A 20,821-nucleotide genomic window follows, 5' to 3' on the forward strand; every position below is an offset into this window, starting at 1 on the left:
TTAGATGAGCATTTCAGAGTCAACACGCTACTCTTTTAATTATTATACAGGCATTATATTTGACAATACATGTGTGTGCTTATCTCAATTTAGCAGAAATAGTTGTATGTCTCATGTTTCTTGTATTACCAGTAAAATGTTGTGATTTTATGTAAAGCATTTTGAGTCCTTTATGCCCCCTAACGGTTGTTACGTACACTACATCACACAACAAATACTTTTTTTTTTTGCTTTACAAATGAAATGAAACGGGTCTGATTACTCACATAATTACTACTATATGCATAATATGATATCTAAAAAGCCTATACTTAATTGTGATAGTTTTTTTCATTTAAATGCTCATTTCTTCCTCATTTGTTTTAAATGTACTCAGATTAAGACAATACAGCACCGCCTCAGTAAACATAATTAAAAATAACTGAGTGACATCATTTCAAGATCCGAAGCAGTCGTCTGCACGTGACTGAGGTCGCGTACGTGACGCAACGCGTAAACAGCGCGCCCGCGCGCGCACATCGTGCCTGCGCGTATATGTAGCGATGGCGATTGATTGATTCATCAGCTTGATCGGCTGGTGGTCGTCGGTCGGGGTCACATGGCGGAACCTGAGAGGAGGGTACGACGGTTTTGACCGGGGGACAGAAGAGGCGTTGCCTGGCAACAGAATCCCTCGGCAGTCTGCACGAAGGCAAGACAACAGGCCCGCCACCGCCTCCATCATCACAAGCTCCGACGTTCAAACGTATGAAATATTTCATACAATGCACAAATTGCACTACTTGCAATATTTATACAGTATTTTATTAAATGGGCAGTGGCTGTGTTTTGGACAGATGGTATGCAAAAAACAATTGCCCATGATGACGTGTGTGTGGGGGGGCATTTGGGTCACAAATTAAATAGTGAACGAAATGAATCTGGATTGAGGCCGACATTCACGTCACACGATCTAGGTCCAGCAATGCCGTGCTCGTGCTCTGAGTGGCGGCGATGGATCCGCCCGCTGGTTCTGGTCCTGTACGCTGTTCTGCTGGCTGCTGTGGTGCCGCTGTCCGTCTGGGAGCTGCACAAGGACAAGGTAGGGGGATTTCGCGGGGATGTCTCGAAGAACGTCCCCTCTGAGCTTCTCAGGGCATCTGTGTGTGCGCGTTTTCAGGTGGGAACTCACAGCAAAGCTTGGTTCATCGCCGGTGTCTTTGTCTTCCTCACCATTCCAATCTCGCTGTGGGACATCCTGCAGCACCTGGTGCACTACACGCAGCCGGAGCTGCAGAGGCCAATCATCAGGTGACCCACTCCTCCTAATTAGAGTGTCACCATAAGAATTTGACCGATTAATCAGTCGTCCGAATTAATCTAATTAAAAGTTAGCTGCATGACGAATATCAGCAGATTTTTCACTCAGATTTTTGTTGTTAAAAAAACACATTACAACATAAGACAGAAATAATAAGTTATTTTAGTCATTATTTGAATTTATCGGCCATCGCATTTTAGTCTGCCAAATATCAGAATCGGCGTCAACATTTTTTTATAAAAAATTTATAATATTGCGATCCACTTCTCGTCATACTTTTGACAGGTGTGATGTCGCTTCCTGTCCCGGCCCTTTCAATTCCGGTCTAAGTCCTGCCCCCTCCCCGCCGCTTTTGGCATCTTGCCAAAGGATGACATCACTTTCGGTACCAACCCTTTTAGCCAAATATGGGCACATTTCACGTGATGTCATACTTCGGGCCCCACCCCTGGACTTCCTATGACATCATACTTCCGGTGGCTGAGATCATGTAGGGACATGTCCTACCAATGAAGGTCAGCGAAAGCCCCTATGCCCAAATATGGGCATGTTTCCCTCCCCGCCCCTACGCCCAAAAATTCTTATGCCAGTACGCTTCTGGTGATCCAGAACAAGTCAGGACATTTTTGAACAAGTTGCGTGAATGACGTCATTGTGATCCCGCCCCCGAGGCCCAAATGTGGACTTCTGGTGATCAGGATACTGATATAAAATCTACTGTCTAATTTACCAGTATAAATTACATTTGTCAGATTGAATCAATCAATATTGAAAACACTGTTGTGTTAATTCACTAAATATGGACTTTCTCAGGATCCTGTGGATGGTGCCAATCTACAGTCTCGACAGTGTGAGTCAAAACACACACGCGTTCAATTCCCCAATGTGTCCCCACAACGTGGATCGCTGTATTTTTCCCTTTGTGCCAAGTGGCTAGCCCTGAGGTATCCCGGCCTGGCCATCTACGTGGACACCTGCAGGGAATGCTACGAGGCGTACGTCATCTACAACTTCCTGGTGTTCCTGCTCAACTTCCTGAGTAACCAATACCCCAGCCTGGTACTGATGCTGGAGGTCCAGCAGCAGCAGGCTCACCTGCCACCACTCTGCTGCTGCCCGCCGTGGCCCATGGGAGAGTAAGAGGAGGAGGGGGTGGCGTCACATGAGCACGGCGTGAAAACAACTTTTTGTCCCATCAGAGTGCTGCTCTTCCGGTGCAAATTGGGAGTCCTGCAGTACACTGTGGTCCGGCCTGTGACCACAGTGACAGCGCTGTAAGTCACCCTCCGGAACGCCATTGTTATTTCATTGCTTTTAATTTTACTATCCTGTGTTGACATTATTAACATTTTTATTGGTTTATTTTACTTTTTACCTGTTTTACATTTCATTATAGATGTGTTGATGAAGGTGTAATTATGTTGACCTGATATAACCTGTGTGAGTAATGCTTTTGACATTCTTGCTATCTTTTGTACTGTTTTCCCAGAAATGAGAAAGTTAAAATGTTTATCTAAGAAGTCTAGTTGCTGTTCATTAGAAATCCGGTTGTCAAAAGTTCAAGGACGATCTAGTTTACTGGGAAAATGCAAACTCATTCTGTGCGTCACGGGATGACAGAGGCGTTTCCTCATGTTTTGAATAAAGAGGCTGTGTGGGCAAAAGAAGACACACACATTGGATGACACTGCTTGGGTGATGTCTAACTGTGTGACCAGAGATCTCTGTAATAAACCAACCTTGCAAGGACCCTCTCCACCAGAATCTCATCTTGCAATTATTTGAACACGCAAACGATTACAATTAATGGTAATTCCTTCACCTGTGACCTGCAGTTGCATTTCTTTGGCGTCCCGTAGGGTGTGTCAGCTGTGCGGCGTTTACGACGAAGCCAACTTCAGCTTTCGTAATGCCTGGTCCTATCTGGTCATCATCAACAACATATCACAGCTGGTAAAGGATTTTGGTATTTAGACTAAAGGATTATATTTTTTGCTAAGAATTTGATGTGTGATGTGTTTAGTTTGCTATGTATTGTCTGGTGTTGCTCTACCGAGCGCTGAAAGAGGAGCTGACTCCCATCAGGCCCGTGGGCAAGTTCCTCTGCGTCAAACTGGTGGTGTTCGTCTCCTTCTGGTACCAATCTCAACTATCGAGCTCGGATTTATAATTCATACAGCGCCTGATGTCACTATTGGACTTGGCGTGTGTCCAGGCAGGCGGTGCTGATCGCGTTCCTGGTGAAGGTGGGCGTCATCTCGGATAAACACACGTGGGACTGGGCCAGCGTGGAGGCGGTGGCCACTGGGCTGCAGGTGAGCACAAATAATCATGACAATAATTGCTTGAATGTATTTCGCAAGAGTTAATCCAATAAAGATGTGATCATTTTTACCTGCAATTCAGGACTTCATCATCTGCATAGAAATGTTCCTGGCTGCCATCGCTCACCATTACACCTTCACCTACAAGCCCTACGTGCAGGTGCGCATGCACTATATCAAGGGTCAGCAACCTTTACTGTCAAGGGAGCCATTTTAGGCCAAATAAATAGCAAAAAAATCTGTCTGCAGCCACAAAACAGCGTTGTTGGTGGTAGGCTAATGTGAGTTGCACAAGAACACAAAAATACGCAACATCCATTTCACTTTCTTCTGCCTTTTTGTAGTTTTTCATACTTAATTTTTTATGAATCTTTAGATTTTTCTGCCTTTCTGTCAAATTTCTGACATTTTTAGCATTTTGTCGACATTTTATGGTAATTTTCAGGACATTTGGGACATTTTATAGTTATTTTTTGAATGTTTCTTTCCTGCCTTTTTTATTTAAATTTTTTTTGCAATTTCATGGACATTTTATGGTAATTTTCCTCCTTTTCCTCTTCCTTTTTGGACATATTATGGTCTTTTGGGGGGCATTTTTAGGCCATTTTTACATCCTAAAAACAGATTGGTTAAAATTTACCAGGAAAAAAAGTTACATTTGACCAATCTAGCTAGTTATGTGTCCGACAGATCCTTTGCCTAAAACAACCACTCTCAACCAATATATATTGGTGATTGGGCCAACCGATCAAGATATTGGTTAATCTGTGTTAGAGGCTGACATTTTTTTCAGGAATCCCGCGGGTTACGGGATTCCCGAAAAAAAAAAAGTACCACTGACTGTCCCACCCACAAAAAAAAGAAACGGCGAGCAGTAGCAGGGGCCATGCTCAGGAATCAGTTGATGATCAAACCCCCCAATTCCAACCCATAATCCATGATGTCAGATCCCATTTTTTATAGTATTCGGAATGACCCGGCCAGGGATTGAACCCACAACCTCCCAGTCTCAGGGTAGACCATTGAGCTGGTCATGCCTAGTAATCTATCTAGACACACATTTCCATTTTTAAACACTATATTTTTAAATTCTATTGTAATCACTTATAATAATGAATAAATACAATACAATAAATTGATACGATAAATATATTTCCAAGTGATCTATCTAGACTTACTTTCTATTGTAACCAATTTCATTGGTTGTTTGGCTAACCAATAAAATTGGTATGCCCGTAGCCAACCGGAATGGTCAAAGTCTGACCAATTTATTGGTTAATCAAGCCAATATGATCTTAACTTACTAGATTGGTAGTTTTTTTTTTAACCAATTCCTTTTTAGAGTGTACTTTTGCATCTACCGCTCATATCTTTGTTTCTGACAAGATAATATTTGGACTCTGACATTTTTAAAAAATATTTAATTCATTTTTATTTAGTCATTAATTAATTTAAAGAATATTTGGTCTAAAAAATAAAAATGTAAAAAATATATTTTCTACAAATCTTTTGAGCGCTTCACAGGGAGCCACTGGAGAGTGACTAAAGAGCTGCAGGTTGCAGACTCCTGCCCTACACACACACACACACACACACACACGCACACACACACACACACACACACACACACACACACACACACACACACACACACTAACTGTGACCTTATATTCACATACACACACTAACTGTGACTTTATATTGACCGATTCATGTAGGAGGCAGAGGAAGGAACATGCTGCGACAGCTTTCTGGCCATGTGGGACTTTTCGGACATCAGGGCTGACGTCAGCGAGCAGGTCCGCCACGTTGGTGAGTGCGTGTCCACCTGCTGCCGTTCAAATGTAAACAAAAACACAAAGCCATACCACTTGCCTCCAGGCCGCACCTTCCTGGGCCGTCCCAACAAGATGTACTTCGGCGCCGCCGCCCGTCCAGAGCACAGCGAGCACACCGGCCTCCTGTCTCAGGATGCGGCGGCCGCTCCCGCCTCCGCGCCCGCCTCCCCTTCCTCGACCGGTCGCTATCAAGGCCTCGGACACACTCCGGCCCCACATTCCATCTCGGCCCCGGCGGGGTTCACCACGGCATCTTGGGAGGAGGACGACAGCGATCACTCACCAACTCAGGCAGGGGAAACTCGTTGACAGGCCATGCATGGAATGCTTTTGTGTCTCAGTCAAGATGTATCACTTTGATATACTTCCTTGATACCAATACCAAGGCATCTTACAGAGAGCAGAAAAACTGAATTTCTGTAAAGGTGCCCTCATCGTACAGGTGTATACTGTATATACTGTCCTTAGAGGCTTTTTCTTTCATGATATATATTAAGCCTGCTTTGTTTTTGTGCAATAAACGATAAGGTGAAAATCAAACTGGCCTGCACTGCATGTCTCCTTTAAAACAAAACGTCATGCCGCCGGCTTAGTTCTCTAAGAGACGAGGAAATTACTGTCAATATTGCCAGACACTAACCAGGCATGTACAGACATGTACATTACACTTAGACATTCATCAACATTCACTGATGAGTATAGTCAGGGGGAAATTAATGTATGATGAACTTGGTATTTTATATACATTCTAAGTATCTCACAAAGTATCAGTATCACTATAAGGGCATCCTCAAACGGAAGGTGGAGCAGCGTAATGTGTCGGATGTCCGCCAGCTTCGTGATGTGGTCGTGGAGGAGTGTAAGAGGATTCCAGTGCATGTGAAGCTCTGGTGGACTCCGTACCCCAAAAAAGTTAAGGCAGTGCTGCATGGGCATTTTCACTAAAGGGTGTACTCACTTTTGTTGCCAGGGGGTTTAGCTCTTAATGGCTACCCTTTGAGTCATTTTGAAGGGAGCAATAAATTGACACTGTTGTATAAGATGTACACGTGTCATGAAAAGATACCTGCAGAAATGTGAGATAATGTATACAGTACATGCTTTTTCTTTAATTATACATATAGGCCTATATTAAGTCTATTTAGTGTTTGTGCAATAAACAATAAAGTTAAAATCAAACTTATCTGGTTCTTTCAATTTTTCTGTATGTGGCACTTGGATTTGGATGAGGCGATCTGGGCCTTGGGTCCCAGAAATGAACCTCACGCCGTCTTGGTTCTCTACAAAAGAAACAAATCAATTATTGTTAATATTGCCACACACTAACCAGGCATGCACGTACATGTGCATACACTTAGACATTCAACATTCACTGATTAGTATAGTCAGGGGAAATGCACAATGAACGAATTACAGATACCTATATTGAGATAATGATAGATATCTACATACAGTTTATAAATCAATATAGCTATCAATCCATCAATCTATTCTTACTATTTCGTTTCCTCGGGCATTTGCCTTTTTTCTGCTTTAATTGGCTAAAGTGACAAAATGGGACTAGATTAGGGGGAGGGGTCGAGGGAGATGGAGATAGACAAAAGACGCGGAGAGAGAGGAAAAGGGAGAGAGAGAGACACGGAGACAGAGAGAGACAGACAGACAGAAAGAGAGAGAGAGCCTCGAAGGAGGGGCGGGAGCGGAAGCTCGTTGTGCCGGCGTCTACTCTCTGCTGCAGCAGCCGCGCAGCTGCTGCTATCCGGAGACCGTCGCGGCGCATCCAGCTACGCGAGCTCGCCGCCTCTGCATCACTAATCCCCGGATAGCAGACTGGCTCGGCCGGCCCGGCGGTCGTCGCGGTCCAATCCACATGCAGCCGCCGTTTCAGCCGGAAAATACCGGAACCTGCGCACCGGGGAGGAGGGGAGGTTTTGTGTGTGTGTGTGTGGGGGGGGACCTCCATAGCAACAAACCGGCTCCACGGCATTATTGGTAGGTGCCTCCCTCCACCGTGCACGCGTTTGGGCGGATTCAGGCTTTTGTTCTAATCTGGTGCAGGTTGTTCCGAATGGGATGCAACGGCAAACACGTGACTGGATTGCACCTGCAACCTTGACTGACATGTTTGCATGCTGCAAGGTGATGCTGACTCCCCCACTGCAAAGCTCATCTGACCTTATGAACGCACGAAAACGGACTCATAGGTGAGCATGTGGTTGGGGTCAGTGAGACCGACTCGACTTGAGACGGACTGGACCTGGAGGTTGCTGCAGATGCTGTCGTGACCTCGACTCCTGATTCAAGCTCATTCCTTTATCTTTTTTTTTTTCCACATTTGGAGATATTGCACGATTTATTTATTTTTTGGTCAAAATCATTTAGATGATTACAGAAAATTACAACTCAGTTTCTTTCAATCCGAGTGAACATTTGTCTTAATGAACTGATAATTCTAAAGTGTAGTGCAAAGAATCCTTTCATTTCAAGTCTTCATATTAGAGCACATAAAACACGGGCACCAAATGCAGAGTAAAAAGCACATTTAGCAGAATTCATAGAGGCTGCATTTTCCAGATTTTATATTTTTATAATATTTCACCTCCGTCCTTCTTTTCAGGATCCAAGCGGATATTGGCTTCCCTGCATCAGAATCTTCTCCTCTCCTGAAATCACCACTTAAAAGATCTCAAATGGCTTTCTAGAAACACCCAAGAGCAGTTTTCACAAAATCTCAGTTGAGATGAATCCCAAGTAGTGGGACCGTGCGTTTGGATCCAATCCCAAGTAAGACCATGGAGCTGGAGCACTTTGATGAACGGGACAAGGTTCGCCGAGGGCGATCCGCTCGCGCGAAACGAGACGACTCGGGCCCGAGCTCGCGGGGCAGCAGCCTGGTTCCGAGTCCAGCGCACAGCACCAACTGCAGCTACTACCGCACGCGCACTTTGCAGGCGCTCACCTTGGAGAAGCGCGCCAAGAAGGTGCGCTTTTACCGCAACGGGGACCGCTCCTTTAAGGGGCTGGTGTACGCCGTTTCTAGCGATCGCTTCCGCTCGTACGACGGCCTGCTTATGGAGCTGACCCGCTCGCTGGCCGACAACCTCCACCTGCCGCAAGGGGTGCGGACTATCTACACAATCGATGGCGCAAAGAAGATCAGCAGCATGGACGAGCTGGTGGAAGGTTAGCTAAACGCGTATGCAGTAGCCAGATACGCCTTCTGTTAGCTTAAAGCTAACACACAATGCAAACTGCCATTGACAGACTAATGTGGAGATTTTATAACTCTTTAAGCAACAGATATTTGAAAACAAGCAGCGCATCAACATGTAGACAAAATACACAGGCATATATTCTTTATCCTCTGTGAAGAATGACTAATATTACTGGCGCTTACTAAGGAGCGGTCTCCACGCTCTTTGCAAGAAATACTTTCCGGATGCGTTTTATGTAGACTCAAAGGATTCCAGCTTAAGGGACTTGAACTGCTCCTTTCCTCCCACTCATCAATATTGATGAGTGTAAAGACCGCTAATGAGCACTAATGTATGGATACTAAAACCGATACATTACTTTGTGACATAACGCATATAGTGCACACTACACACAAAAGTCACTTGGAAAGGTTGTAGTACATTTTTGGTTCGTCTTGAATTGTTACCTGAAAGCCCAATATTGCCAACTTTAAGCTCCTCATGTCTCTGTGCTCAGGCGAGTGCTACGTTTGCGCCTCCAACCAGCCTTACCGTAAAGTGGACTACACCAAGATCTCCGTCCCGAGCTGGAAACCCGGCGCCATTTCCGGAAGCGTCTCAGCAAGTTCGAATAGGCCTTCCGCGGCATCCTCTGGGGTTGCGGCCGGGGTCGGCGGGAGCGGCAAAGAGCGCCCCGAGGGCCGGGAAAGCAAAGATTTCATCAAGCCCAAGCTGGTGACGGTGATCCGGAGCGGCGTCAAGCCGCGCAAGGCGGTGCGGATCCTCCTGAACAAGAAGACGGCACATTCCTTTGAACAAGTGCTGGCTGACATCACGGAGGCCATCAAGTTGGACTCGGGAGCTGTCAAGAGGCTGTACACGCTGGATGGAAAACAGGTGAGCTCAGCTAGTAGCTTGGAACACAAAATAGGCCATCTTAATAGAGCGCCTCGTTGTTAAGATTTTACCTTTAAAGTGTTTCAAGTCGTGACAGCCAAACGTCTGCTTGAAGATTCTCTTATCTTTTCCTGCACAGACTAGAATCATGGGACTATTTTTAAACATACTCGCACAGATATAGAAGGGCAAAAAGATAGACATTGCCAGTGATACAAACAACACAGTATTTGATTCATGGATGACTGTTTTAAAATAATATTTTTGTTGAATTTTTAATCATGATTAATCACAAATTTTTATATCTGTTCTAAATGTACAATAAAATGTACAGTACAATAAAATATGTTTTCTAACTTTCATAGTCTTGTTAACATAAAAGTGGAAAAAATGTTAAACTAATAGAAATATGGCTGCATCTTTTAGTCATTGATACAGTAATTTCATAATAATTCATAACACTGAGTTATAATTAAAAAGATGTAATGTACTGTAAAAAAATGAGTGTGATATTGATTTGGGTTGAGGTAATTTTTCTGCCACTAGATGGTATAATTGCATTTGTTAGACATTGGTGACAGCTCAGGGCATTTTTCAAATTTTAACATGAAGTAACTTGTGAAATTCTACACGTTTTTAAAATTGTAAAATACAACTTGACCCCAGTCTTCACAAATACAAGCATTATTTTTTAATTCATCACTGCTAAATTTGGACGTGGACGTGTCTGCTGCGTTGCGAGTGACTTGCGACTGCAATTCCCCCAGCAGACTTTCCAAGCATGGGGCGGTCATTAATCGCTCGTTTAAAAAAAAATTGTGGCGCTAAAGGAACTTTAAATTACCTCAAAATTAATGAACTAATTTTGACACCCCTGGTTGTTAGTACACAATACACAAAAATAAAATAAAAGTAATACTAGAGAAACTAAACTAAACCGAGCATTAAAAAATAAAACGAATAAAAACTAACTGTAACTCTGAAAACTAATTTAAACTAACAAAATTTATAAAACAAAATTCAAAAACGAAATAAAAATTAGCTATAGTGAAAATTCCCAAACTATTATTTATAACCCTGGTGTGTGTGCGTGCAGCTGACCTGCCTGCAGGACTTCTTCGGGGACGACGACGTGTTCATGGCGTGCGGGCTGGAGAAGTTTCGCTACGCTCAGGATGACTTTGTGCTCACTCACAGTGGCAAGACGGCGGCCTTCGTTAACGGTCTCACACGCACACAAACACACACACACACACACACACACACACACACACACACAGCAGTCAAAGTCAAGATACAAAACTCCCAAAAAAGAAAGAAAAAAGTTGACCCCAAATCAAACTATCTCCAACTTTTCATGAGCAGTGGAATTAAAGTTCTCTCGTCTTCCAGAGTGTCGAGTCAAAACGACTCGTCCCGCCGCCTCTCAGAGGACTTTGACTCCCAAGATTTCGAGCGTATCTGGTTTGACCTCCGCCAAGGCTTCCGCAAAAGCTGTGCCGCAGTCACAGTCACCGGGATCAAGTAAGACATGAAAACATTTTTTTTTTTTACACAGCTGAACAAGATGTTTTTCTACATCACTCAACATGGTTCTTTCCTCTTTTCTGCAGCCAATGAGGCGTCAGGATCGCAGGTCCCCGCAAAGTTGTCCAGATCAAGCCCCTCCCCCACGAGTCCAGGAACACGCAGCAGCCTCAAGGTGAGCTCTTCGTTAAAACGGAAACATCTCTGTCTTCAACTCGTCTTCACCAACACGATCCGCATCGTTCTGTCTGCAGGTTTCGCCTCATCGGGCCGCTTCCGCGGACGTTAATGGCGCGGATGAGCATGCCGATGACGTCGTTCCCGAAGGTGTGGTATCATATCACGTCCGCTAATCTGTCTGTCTAACGACCATGTGACCACACCGTCGAACTTCTCTCCCAAGTGAACGGAAACCTGTCGGTGTCGTCGTCGCTCATCAGCAGCAAGTACAAAATTGGGAAAGTGATCGGAGATGGGAACTTTGCGGTGGTGAAGGAGTGCGTCGAGAGGTAAAGACACGGGAAGTTTCGTTCTTGTTAGCCCAATGCGGAATGATGGTTCTGATGTTCCCGGCAGGTCCAACGGGCAGGAGTTTGCGCTGAAGATCATCGACAAAGCTCGCTGCTGCGGGAAGGTGAAGGTTATTTTGTTATGTCAATGCAACAGCTAGCATTTTGTGCGGACGTTATGCTTAGAGTTGTCAAATCGACAACCAATTGATTATCAAATTAACTATTTTAACCCTTTTAATGGCTGGAAGAAGAAATTCTCATTGAATTCCCCCCCCTTGCATTTCCTGGTTATTAGGGATACAAATAACAAAAAAAATTGTCAATAAAAATAAATAAATAAATAAAATTGTAGTTTTTATAAACCTGTGACAAAATTAGTTTTGGGTACAAAGTCACGTGGAATCTTTTTGGGGGAATAGTAATCGCAATTACAAAATACATTTTCACATTAAGCATCCTCAAAGTTGTTTTCAAAAACCTGTTTTTACTTTGGAAAACAATAACCAAACCGGTAACGTAGTATAACATCAATCTCCCTTTTTTTTTTTTATCACTATACGAATACAAACTATGAAATAAGCACCAATAACTTTTGTAACACACTTTAATGCAAAATGAAAATGAATCCAATTAGTCGATTAATCAATTGAATAATTGACAGATTAATCGATTAAAAAAATATTTTATAGTGACATCACTAGTTATACTGTATCAAAAAAAAACAACCCTGTGGTGTTCTATTTAAATAGGAGCACCTGATCGAGAACGAGGTGGCGGTCTTGCGTCGGGTTCGACACCCCAGCATCATCCAGCTCATCGAGGTGGACGAAACGCCGTCTCAGCTCTTCCTGGTCATGGAGCTGGTCAAGGTGCTCATCTTGCTGCGTGCGTGCGTGACGACCAAACGACAAAGTTGGAACTCCGTCTCTCTGCTTGCTTTAGGGAGGCGACTTATTTGACGCCATTACGTCGTCCACCAAGTACAGCGAGCACGACGCCGGCGCCATGGTGTACAATCTGGGCGGAGCCATCAAGTACCTGCACAGGATGAACATCGTGCACAGAGACATCAAGCCAGAGAATCTGCTGGTAGGCGCCGCGACGCGCCGGACGGCCAACGTGGACTCCATGACCAGTTTGTGTTCCCGGCAGGTGTGCGAGTACCCGGATGGCACCAAGTCGCTCAAACTGGGAGACTTCGGGTTGGCCACGGTGGTGGAGGGGCCGCTCTACACCGTGTGCGGCACGCCGACCTACGTGGCTCCGGAGATCATCGCTGAAACCGGGTGAGAGGACACAGCAAGTGAGGTTATTTAGAGCTGGCATTTATTGCTTGTGGGACGGTTTGTGTGAAGTTACGGTCTGAAGGTGGACATCTGGGCAGCGGGGATCATCACCTACATCCTCCTTTGCGGTTTCCCGCCGTTCAGAAGGTCCGTCAATCTAACACACAACCGCCGGTCATCATCCAAAACAAAGAATGCTCTTTCGATCTAAATGCGTCTCGTATTCCTCAGTGAAAACAACGTCCAGGAGGAGCTGTTCGATCAGATCCTCAGAGGGAAGCTGGAGTTCCCGTCACCGGACTGGGACACCATCGGCCTTCCTGCCAAGGTGACGGCTAGAACCACCCATGAGGAACGTCCTCAAACTGTGTGAAAGTGCCTATTAAGTGAATTCAAAGATTTGTTTCTTAATGCATGTATTTGTTGAAAATGTCCTGATTCTAATGGGAATGAGGAGAGCCGCTTCAATTGGCCAGGAGTCGGCTGTGTTCCATCCCACAATGCTGCCAAATGGACTGGACTGGAACACACACAAAAATCGGCCCTGGCATTTTGACTTAGGTCCGCTGGCCCGGCACGACTCTTGCCTAACATGTAGTTCTGCCATTCATGTTTATTGATGATGTTTCACTTTGCTATCTATATTGAAATATATAAACGGACTGATCCTTCTAAATTTAAGTCTCGTCTTAATTAAGACCCACTTTTATTCCTTGGCTTTAATTCAGCGTCAATTGTGTGGTCCTTAAGTTCTTTTTGTGTATTTTTTTAATTGTATTTTATTGACTTTTTTTTATATATATAGTATAGTGTGCGGATCTCAATGTGCAGCACTTTGGAAATGCTTGTTTATAAAATGTGCTATAGAAATAAAGTGGATTGGATAAATTGTGAGACAATTTCTTGGGGTAAAATTGAGGAACATAATTAAAAAAGCACTGCAACGGCCCCAAAAGAGACTGGCCCACCGGGCATCTGCCCTGTATGCCAAATGGCCAGTCCAGTCCTGCCTATTCCATATTATTCCATCTGCGCTAGTCATTTTTTTTTAACATTTCAGTTTTTCAGATTTTTTTTTTGTGTTGATCTCAATATCAATTCTCCTCAGATGCTGATTAGTCAGATGCTGCAGGTGAACGTGGACGCTCGCTTCACAGCAGATGAGATTCTCTCACACCCATGGGTGTCGGTGAGCTTGCACTCTTGTGACCATCACCATTATCTCTTAATTGTCTAAAAAAAAAAAAAAAAATGACACTGTTTTTTCCGCGTGCACTCACGCAGGATGACGCTCCCATCGACTCCGGCAACGAGGAGACAAGCGGAACGGAAAAGGAATCTCCAGGGCTGGAAACCAAGCAGGTTCCTTCCCTGCTGGTCTAGACGTCGGCCACTGGACCAAATCTCATCCTTGAGCAACCAACACATTGACACATCTTGGAGAACTTGATCCCCATCTGTGGTCATCCCCGATTCCTGTTCATCCAGTCACCAAAAGCGCATCCTCGAAACTTCCTACTGCAGTCAACTGGAGTAGCTACAATCCAGTATTTTAGAAAGACAAAAAAAAAAAAAAGGGTGTGCATCAGGAAAAGTGGATAGATCATTTAAAGCCTTTCCCCGTATCCAGAATGTCTTCCACTTTTTCTGGGAAGAAGCATCCCAAGCAACTTCTGTTTATATTTCCTAAACCGAGGCCAGAAGCACTGTGCCTGTCTGCACTGATCCAAACAGGGTTAAAAAAAAAAAAAAAAAGTGGGGAAAAAAATTGACATTTATGCTGCTCAAGGCCATGTTTCAGTCTAACAAACCCTGTTAGCTTCCTAGAAATATGTTGTAACACGTTAGCCGTCATGTGAGTGAATCTGTCGTGAAGTTGGAAGTCGACCTCAAGGAGGGGGTGGGTGTGGGGGGTCGTGAATTGAATGGTGCTTAATAACTAATTGTCCCATTTCTCTATCATTCTGTCTGTTGTCTGTGAGAATGTGGGAATTTAAAGCATGGGTGTCCAAACTACGGTCTGGGTCTTTTTTTTTGTGTGTGTCTTTAGCTACCAGCGGCAAACAAAAATTCATAATGTATTTATTAGCTTCATTTTTTATTCTATTTCTTAAAAAATACATAGAATACAGCGGTGCCTCATTTGAATGGGGAAAATGATTTGAGTTACCGGTATTGTAATTGCTTTGCAATTGCCGAGTGTGGTTAAGCAGTTCAGAAAATGGATGGATGTTTACCCCCCACTGATGGATTATTTTTAATGTTTTGAGCAAATTCAAGACTAAGAATTTGAAAGTGGACATTGGACAGGAACGTTTGGACACCCCTGATTTAAAACAAAATAAATCCAATCGTGTTATGACCTGTTGGCCAGAGCCACTCTTAAGTATTGCCAATTTTCTCTTTGCTTTACACCAAACCAGGGCTGGACTGGCACAAAAAAAAAAAATCGGCTCTTGCATTTTGACTTAGGCATGCCGGCCCAGCTTGACTAACATGTAGTTCTGCCACTGAGGTTTAATGATTATGTTTCAGTTTGCTATCTATATTCAAAATCGATTAATGGACTGGTCCCTCTAAATTGTGGGCCAGTCTCTTGGGGTTAAATGTAGAAAAATAATAATTAAAAAGCACTGCATCTGCCCCAAAAGAGGCCCACCGGGTTTCTGCCCTGTATGCCAAATGGCCAGTCCAGCTCTGCACCAAACCAAATGGCGCCTTGCGGTGTTGACACTGTTAGCAATGTGGGCACACAAGGTGGACTTGCAGCTAATCTTCTCCTTACAAACATGCTTTAACTTATGTTTATGTATGTGCTAGTCATCATGCCTTATTAACCTTCAATCAAGTGCAGTAGATTAAAACATTTTCCAAAAGCTTTCCATGACGAAAGTCCTTCTGAAAGGCATTTGTGTGTTTTTTTTCTCCAACACTGACCATCTTAAATGGCATTTAGGAACACTTTGCTAGCCTCCAAAGTCGGTCCATGTCTCTTTTGGTCATTGGATATAATACGTTAGATATTAAAAATAGGAAAATGACTCATTTGACTTTTGTTTTTAAAAACAGAAACACCAAAATTGATATACACCTTGATTTTCTCGCTCGCTGTCTGGAATGAGTAAGCACAAGTCTAATAACAGTTTGAGTTTCAATTTTTATTTCTAAAACGAAATGGGATATAGCACGAGACACAGATGGAAAAGCAGCTCATTTATGTGTTTGGTGAGGTGAAGCTAGTTTTAGGTTGGATATTCACTGCTGTCAGTCGCTTCTCCAACAACATTTTGTGTTACCCTATTTTATAAGTTACAAAAACAAAAAGAAAAATACACTACTGCGTGTAAGCATATGCGGCTTTCAGGATAAAATATCTGTCATTGAAAAGCAATTAAAAATATGCCTCAGTATAATCAAACTTATCTTCATATATTTCTTCTCGTGGAATAAAAGACTAAGATATGTGTCAACCAAATATGTCACATCAACTGGAAGCTACTGATCCAAAAAGATAATATTATTATATCATAAATAAAATATCTTTAACTAAAATACTAATATTTTAGTATATAAATGTATAGAATTTTTTAGATTTTAAATTGAAAACATGCTGCAGACACAGCAGTTTCATCCAATACTGATTTTGAGTCCTTAAGTCACATGACCTGGAATCTATTGAGCTAAAATGCATTTTTTTTTTTTAAATATGTATAAATATGCATAGAAAATATTGAGAGATGTGAAATGGAAAAGCAAGAGGCGTATTGCGGTGGGCCCAGTATTCTCTCTTTTGAGTCAGGTCTGTGATAGGGTGGGCTGAAGCTTAGGGGTGCTGCCACCTTCTGGACGTGTGGGCACATTCACCCACACGCACGCTGTTATGAATATTCTAAACATGCGATTTTCGCACACTGTTGCATAATTGACAATAGATTAACTGTAATTGGTTAATATGTTCACTTGCCGAGTAGGGGGAAAAAATACATCTAATGTTTTAACAGGCCTATTATTATAGTCGAAGTACAATCTAACTTTATGTTTTAAGTCACAAAACAGTCAGTTAAAATCTGTCGACACAAGTTGATCATGACGTCATGTATCTTGACGGCCTGCACCAACACCACCTAGAATTAAATTTAAAAAAAAAGTGAAATACTTGGATTAAAGAAGCTAATCTTTGCAAGAGGAACTCTACTTCAAAAGTCAAGCCTTGAGACAGCAAGTGTACCATTTTGGAGCCTGTTGATAAGAATCAACACAGCCTGAGACTTGATTTAGTTTGTTTAATAATGGATATGAGCTTACTTGTGAATCCACATTAAAACGCACAGGAATTCGGCTATTTTAGGCTCAATTTGAACATTTCCACTTTTAGACAATTAACATGCATGTATATAAAGATAAACTTGATTCATTCCGTGCAATTTTGAAGACGCACAGGTTTTCGTCCAAATACTGTAAAAAGTTAAGAGACAATAAACACCGTCTTTCAGTGCCAACGTTTTAGCTAACATGTTAACAAGATGGAAGCACGCCAAAAGTGCTAAATCGCGTTAAAAGTGAGCAAAGCAGTGAGTTTTAAAAAGCTATTAAGAGTGAACACCCACTTTGTCAAAGTGTGTGATGGGATGCTCTTGTGGAAATCAATGGGGAGCAGCAGGTGGACGAGCACGACATGATGCTGTCTGAAAGGCGAGAGAGAATGATTGCCACGTCTGTCCCGATTTAAATTTCCCGTGATGACGTCACGTACAGAAAAAAGAAAAAAACTAACACAGAAACAAATAGAAATTGGAGTGTGTTATAAGAGACAAAGCTCAGCCAATCTACTCCGTGGACCATGTCGTAAACCACTCGACTATAGAGTTTTACTGGCGTCTTTTTTTGGGGGGCATTTAGTCATATTGCACTGACGTAGCAAACGTAGTCAATCACAATTTAAATACAACTAAATGCAATGTAGACAAACTGGTCGAGTGGTAGCCTACAAGGCTTTTCCTGTGAGTCAGTAGGCCCTAGTACGAAACTTACTCTTAGTACACTTTTAAATTATGAAAGGAGTGCAAAATGGGGATCGAACCGGGGTCGTATGAACGAACCCCAGGTAAAGTTTTTACCTTTCGGCCATTTTGTAACGGTCCCCGAGATGTTGTCTTTTATATCTAAAGTTGCAAATGACATTACGCCGGTTGTGTGTCTCTCCACCATAAAAAAATAAATAAATGAAAATGTAAAGTACCCCCCATCACTAAACCTGTCTATCCACTAGTTTCAACATATTGCAAATTAATTTAAAAAACAACTAAAAACTTTCATGTTAGCACTGCTGTGTCTACATACAAATAGCAAATTACAGACGAGTTTTTCAATTGTAGCTTGTATTTAGCGCGAAACTTTCTCATGTTTAAGAAATTTCTCATGACTTGATTTGAGAATATTTTTCATGGCATGGTATATGCTTTCATTGTCAATCCGTGTGGGGGCGCTTGTCATGGAATTGCTAACATGAGTCGACTTGATGACTGAAGGAAAGAGGCAGTGTAGTTTGCTACTTGTGCTTTATTAGGAGAAACAAAGATGAATTCAAGATACTGCACTTTTATCCCCCCCCCCCCTCCAGAAAGTCTGTTAACCCCGGGGAATAAATCTGGGGAAAGCCAGCTGTCCTCGAGGGTTGGAGTAACTGCCAGACTCGTCATCTGGTTGCGTCACAGGTACAGGTTGATGCAGTGGTTTTACTTGACCATCTGTTCGTTATGGTTTGTAGGAGACCTATGTGACATGGACAACATTTTATACTTCGATAATATAAATCCTGACATATTTTGATTTAAAACTGCACAAAACTAACGACAATTATCTGTGATCTTTTATTTCATTTTCTTCACAAAAATACACATTTATTTCTAAAAGGACCAATTTTAAAAGTACCAACGAAAATATCTGGTAGTACAACCACCTTAAGGAATGCATTAATGCAGTACAGTGCAAATCAAATAAATACAATAGTGATTCAACATCAATACATCAGATTTAGTGCTTTGTTGGACACTCAAAGACGCGTCTCAATGGGTACATTATTCATGTACTCACACATTCACACTCTGGTAGCGGTAAACTACGCATGTAACTTCAGCTGTTTGGATTCGTTCCCCAGAGGCAGACCTGTGAACATCTAGCTGCCACTAGAGGGCCTCCGTGAGCAGAAAAGTTCAGATAGGATCGAGTTGTTTTTTTTAAACTAAAACTGTTGCGCAATACCTAATTCTTCATTCATAATTGTTTTTAAACTATTGTGTCACCTTGTTTCAGGTACCAGTGCTGAGTTGCATCATTATTTGCTTGACATTTTTTACATTCAGTACTTTGCTTTTCTAGATTTTTTTTTTTCTTGTTGAACTTTGTTGTTTTTGCACTACAAATTATGTTTGCTGTTGCAAACATAATAAACCAGTTTATATTTTACATTGTATGCATAAGTCCAAATCATGGTTACTATTTAACCTAAAGTTTGAGCTGCTTGTTTTTTTCAAATAAAGGTAGAAGCTCACTGAACGATACAGATGAGGAAAACATAATTAGAGGAATGTTGCAAAGTTTTATTAGGATTTAAAAGTTGGAATGTTTGTTTTGATTACATTCATGTAACTTCACCGAAGAAGCCTAACACCGTCCCGGTATTCTTGTCCCGACACTTCACGGAAACATCCGACAAGATTGGTTAGTCACGTTAATATTCAAACACATTACGACTAGGAGAGGAAAAACTCCCGCATTTGAGCTTCAGCGTCTTGTTTAAAGTATTGAACAGCATTTGGGTGTGGGGGTGAGGCCGTTGTCACGTCATTTGACAGAAATATTGTCCTCACCTCCACCACAAAACCCAAAAATGCCCCGTCAGCAGATTTCCTTGTCAAAGAAGCAAAATGTAGTTTTTGGGCACAATTCCGCGTTTACTGCCCACCACTCCCGCAATCCACTGCTCATCGGCAGACTCCACCTGCGTGATTATGTCGCCAGGCTGGAAGAAGAGAATAACAAGAAGTCAGAACATGTTGTTTGATGACGCGTTTTGACAAGCTTACCTTCACTGTAAGCTCGTCCTCATGCTCGGCAGTGAAGGCAAATAAAGCTTTGGCCACGCCCCTCACCGCAACCTTCTGGTTTGGAATTGGCTGACCTGGAACCAGGAAGAAAGCGTTTTGGCATTGTCGTGATAAACTTGGGAATTCATATCTATGCTATCAGAGCTTTTAACTCTTTGACTGCCAAAAACGTTAAATGACGTTTAGTAAAAACTTACGGAGGGCCGCCAAGGACGTTAAAAGACGTTCTCCGATTTTTTTTTTTTTTTGAAACGGGTGGAGCAAAGCCTTGGCCAGCTGTGGTGAGTTTCAAGCAGATCTAGTTAGCCTAATGACTATATTTGGCCCCTAGATGGCAGCAATGACTCTCTTTTGACAAGATTGGGAAGGCGTCAGTAGAAGACGTGAGGCGGAGCTAGAGGGGACAATGGCTGGGGAAGGGAAGAGAACATGGCGACCGGTTGCAAGCAGCTCACGCTCGAGCATTTTTTTTCAAAGACGAAAAGCATCGACCAACGCTAAAGAGCACATTGATGACGACGATGATGATCATCGATGATGATGATGGGGACTCCGAGGTTGGAAGCATTGACGCGGCAGTAGAAGACACTTGGGAATTTTTTCAGACGAAAGGCATCGACCAACGCTAAAGAGCACATTGATGACGACGATGATCATCATCGATGATGATGATGATGGTGACTCCGAGGTTGACGCTGAAGTTGGAAGCGCTGACGCGGCGGCTATGACGACGTCAAAGGTTCACGGGCTAGCAATGCTAACACCGGAAAACGCGGAGCACAACCGAGCACGCTCAGGCGGACGTTCAATCGGACGACGAAGAGTGCCCCGAGTCCA

The 20,821-nt window shown here is 42.9% G+C and overlaps 3 protein-coding genes and 1 long non-coding RNA gene across 10 annotated transcripts in view; 2 read left to right on the forward strand and 2 right to left on the reverse strand.

The window, feature by feature from the left end:
- The first annotated feature begins 458 nt into the window (after nucleotides 1-458).
- Nucleotides 459-6,002, forward strand: LOC144034885 (transmembrane protein 184C-like). Of its 3 annotated transcripts, XM_077544013.1 has the most exons (12): nucleotides 460-745; nucleotides 957-1,081; nucleotides 1,160-1,290; nucleotides 2,114-2,150; nucleotides 2,231-2,436; nucleotides 2,500-2,574; nucleotides 3,160-3,253; nucleotides 3,324-3,436; nucleotides 3,516-3,615; nucleotides 3,707-3,784; nucleotides 5,343-5,436; nucleotides 5,506-6,002. In XM_077544013.1, the coding sequence occupies exons 2-12, from the start codon at nucleotides 965-967 to the stop codon at nucleotides 5,769-5,771; spliced, it is 1,311 nt and encodes a 436-aa protein (XP_077400139.1). In that variant the 5' UTR covers nucleotides 460-745; nucleotides 957-964; the 3' UTR covers nucleotides 5,772-6,002. The 3 variants fall into 3 exon arrangements, with proteins under 3 accessions (XP_077400136.1, XP_077400139.1, XP_077400137.1); XM_077544010.1 differs by having other exon boundaries at nucleotides 459-745; nucleotides 957-1,290; XM_077544011.1 differs by having other exon boundaries at nucleotides 2,114-2,436.
- Nucleotides 774-1,748, reverse strand: LOC144034886 (uncharacterized). The gene is made up of 2 exons (XR_013288313.1): nucleotides 1,172-1,748; nucleotides 774-1,066 (listed from the first exon to the last, which is right to left on the reverse strand). It is a non-coding gene; the product is annotated as an uncharacterized LOC144034886 (long non-coding RNA).
- A 1,095-nt stretch (nucleotides 6,003-7,097) lies between the features above and the next one.
- Nucleotides 7,098-15,759, forward strand: LOC144034883 (serine/threonine-protein kinase DCLK2-like). 4 transcript variants are annotated; one of them, XM_077544007.1, is made up of 16 exons: nucleotides 7,098-7,666; nucleotides 8,080-8,645; nucleotides 9,174-9,553; nucleotides 10,650-10,776; nucleotides 10,946-11,077; nucleotides 11,167-11,255; nucleotides 11,335-11,407; nucleotides 11,484-11,589; nucleotides 11,657-11,714; nucleotides 12,342-12,461; nucleotides 12,535-12,681; nucleotides 12,745-12,878; nucleotides 12,948-13,025; nucleotides 13,110-13,206; nucleotides 13,987-14,067; nucleotides 14,163-15,759. In XM_077544007.1, exons 2-16 carry the CDS (start codon nucleotides 8,255-8,257, stop codon nucleotides 14,259-14,261), a joined length of 2,112 nt encoding a protein of 703 aa, XP_077400133.1. In that variant the 5' UTR covers nucleotides 7,098-7,666; nucleotides 8,080-8,254; the 3' UTR covers nucleotides 14,262-15,759. The 4 variants fall into 4 exon arrangements, with proteins under 4 accessions (XP_077400133.1, XP_077400134.1, XP_077400135.1 ...); XM_077544008.1 differs by having other exon boundaries at nucleotides 7,098-7,454; nucleotides 7,521-8,645; XM_077544009.1 differs by having other exon boundaries at nucleotides 7,098-7,454.
- A 2,743-nt stretch (nucleotides 15,760-18,502) lies between these two features.
- The window catches only part of LOC144035434 (uncharacterized), an 11,059-nt gene continuing 8,740 nt past the window's right edge, over nucleotides 18,503-20,821 (reverse strand). Inside the window, exons 15-17 of one of the 2 annotated variants that reach the window (XM_077545111.1) lie at nucleotides 19,964-20,058; nucleotides 19,748-19,899; nucleotides 18,503-18,650 (exon numbers count right to left, since the gene is read on the reverse strand). In XM_077545111.1, the coding sequence (XP_077401237.1) occupies nucleotides 19,792-19,899; nucleotides 19,964-20,058 (203 nt within the window). In that variant the 3' untranslated portion in view covers nucleotides 18,503-18,650; nucleotides 19,748-19,791. Of the gene's footprint in view, nucleotides 18,651-19,456; nucleotides 19,900-19,963; nucleotides 20,059-20,821 lie in introns of those variants that run through there. The other variant, XM_077545110.1, reaches the window with a different exon arrangement.

This window comes from Vanacampus margaritifer, chromosome 15 (genome assembly GCF_051991255.1).
Source record: "Vanacampus margaritifer isolate UIUO_Vmar chromosome 15, RoL_Vmar_1.0, whole genome shotgun sequence".
In the NCBI taxonomy this organism is placed as follows: domain Eukaryota; kingdom Metazoa; phylum Chordata; class Actinopteri; order Syngnathiformes; family Syngnathidae; genus Vanacampus; species Vanacampus margaritifer.

Coding starts and splice junctions, on each gene's coding strand:
- LOC144034885 (XM_077544010.1), top strand. CDS start 965: ATGCCGTGCTCGTGCTCTGAGTGGCGGCGATGGATCCGCCCGCTGGTT. Junction 2,151..2,230: donor CAATCTACAGTCTCGACAGT/GTGAGTCAAAAC, acceptor CTTTGTGCCAAG/TGGCTAGCCCTGAGGTATCC. Junction 3,254..3,323: donor TCAACAACATATCACAGCTG/GTAAAGGATTTT, acceptor TGATGTGTTTAG/TTTGCTATGTATTGTCTGGT.
- LOC144034883 (XM_077544006.1), top strand. CDS start 8,255: ATGGAGCTGGAGCACTTTGATGAACGGGACAAGGTTCGCCGAGGGCGA. Junction 10,777..10,945: donor GACGGCGGCCTTCGTTAACG/GTCTCACACGCA, acceptor CTCGTCTTCCAG/AGTGTCGAGTCAAAACGACT. Junction 13,207..13,986: donor CCATCGGCCTTCCTGCCAAG/GTGACGGCTAGA, acceptor AATTCTCCTCAG/ATGCTGATTAGTCAGATGCT.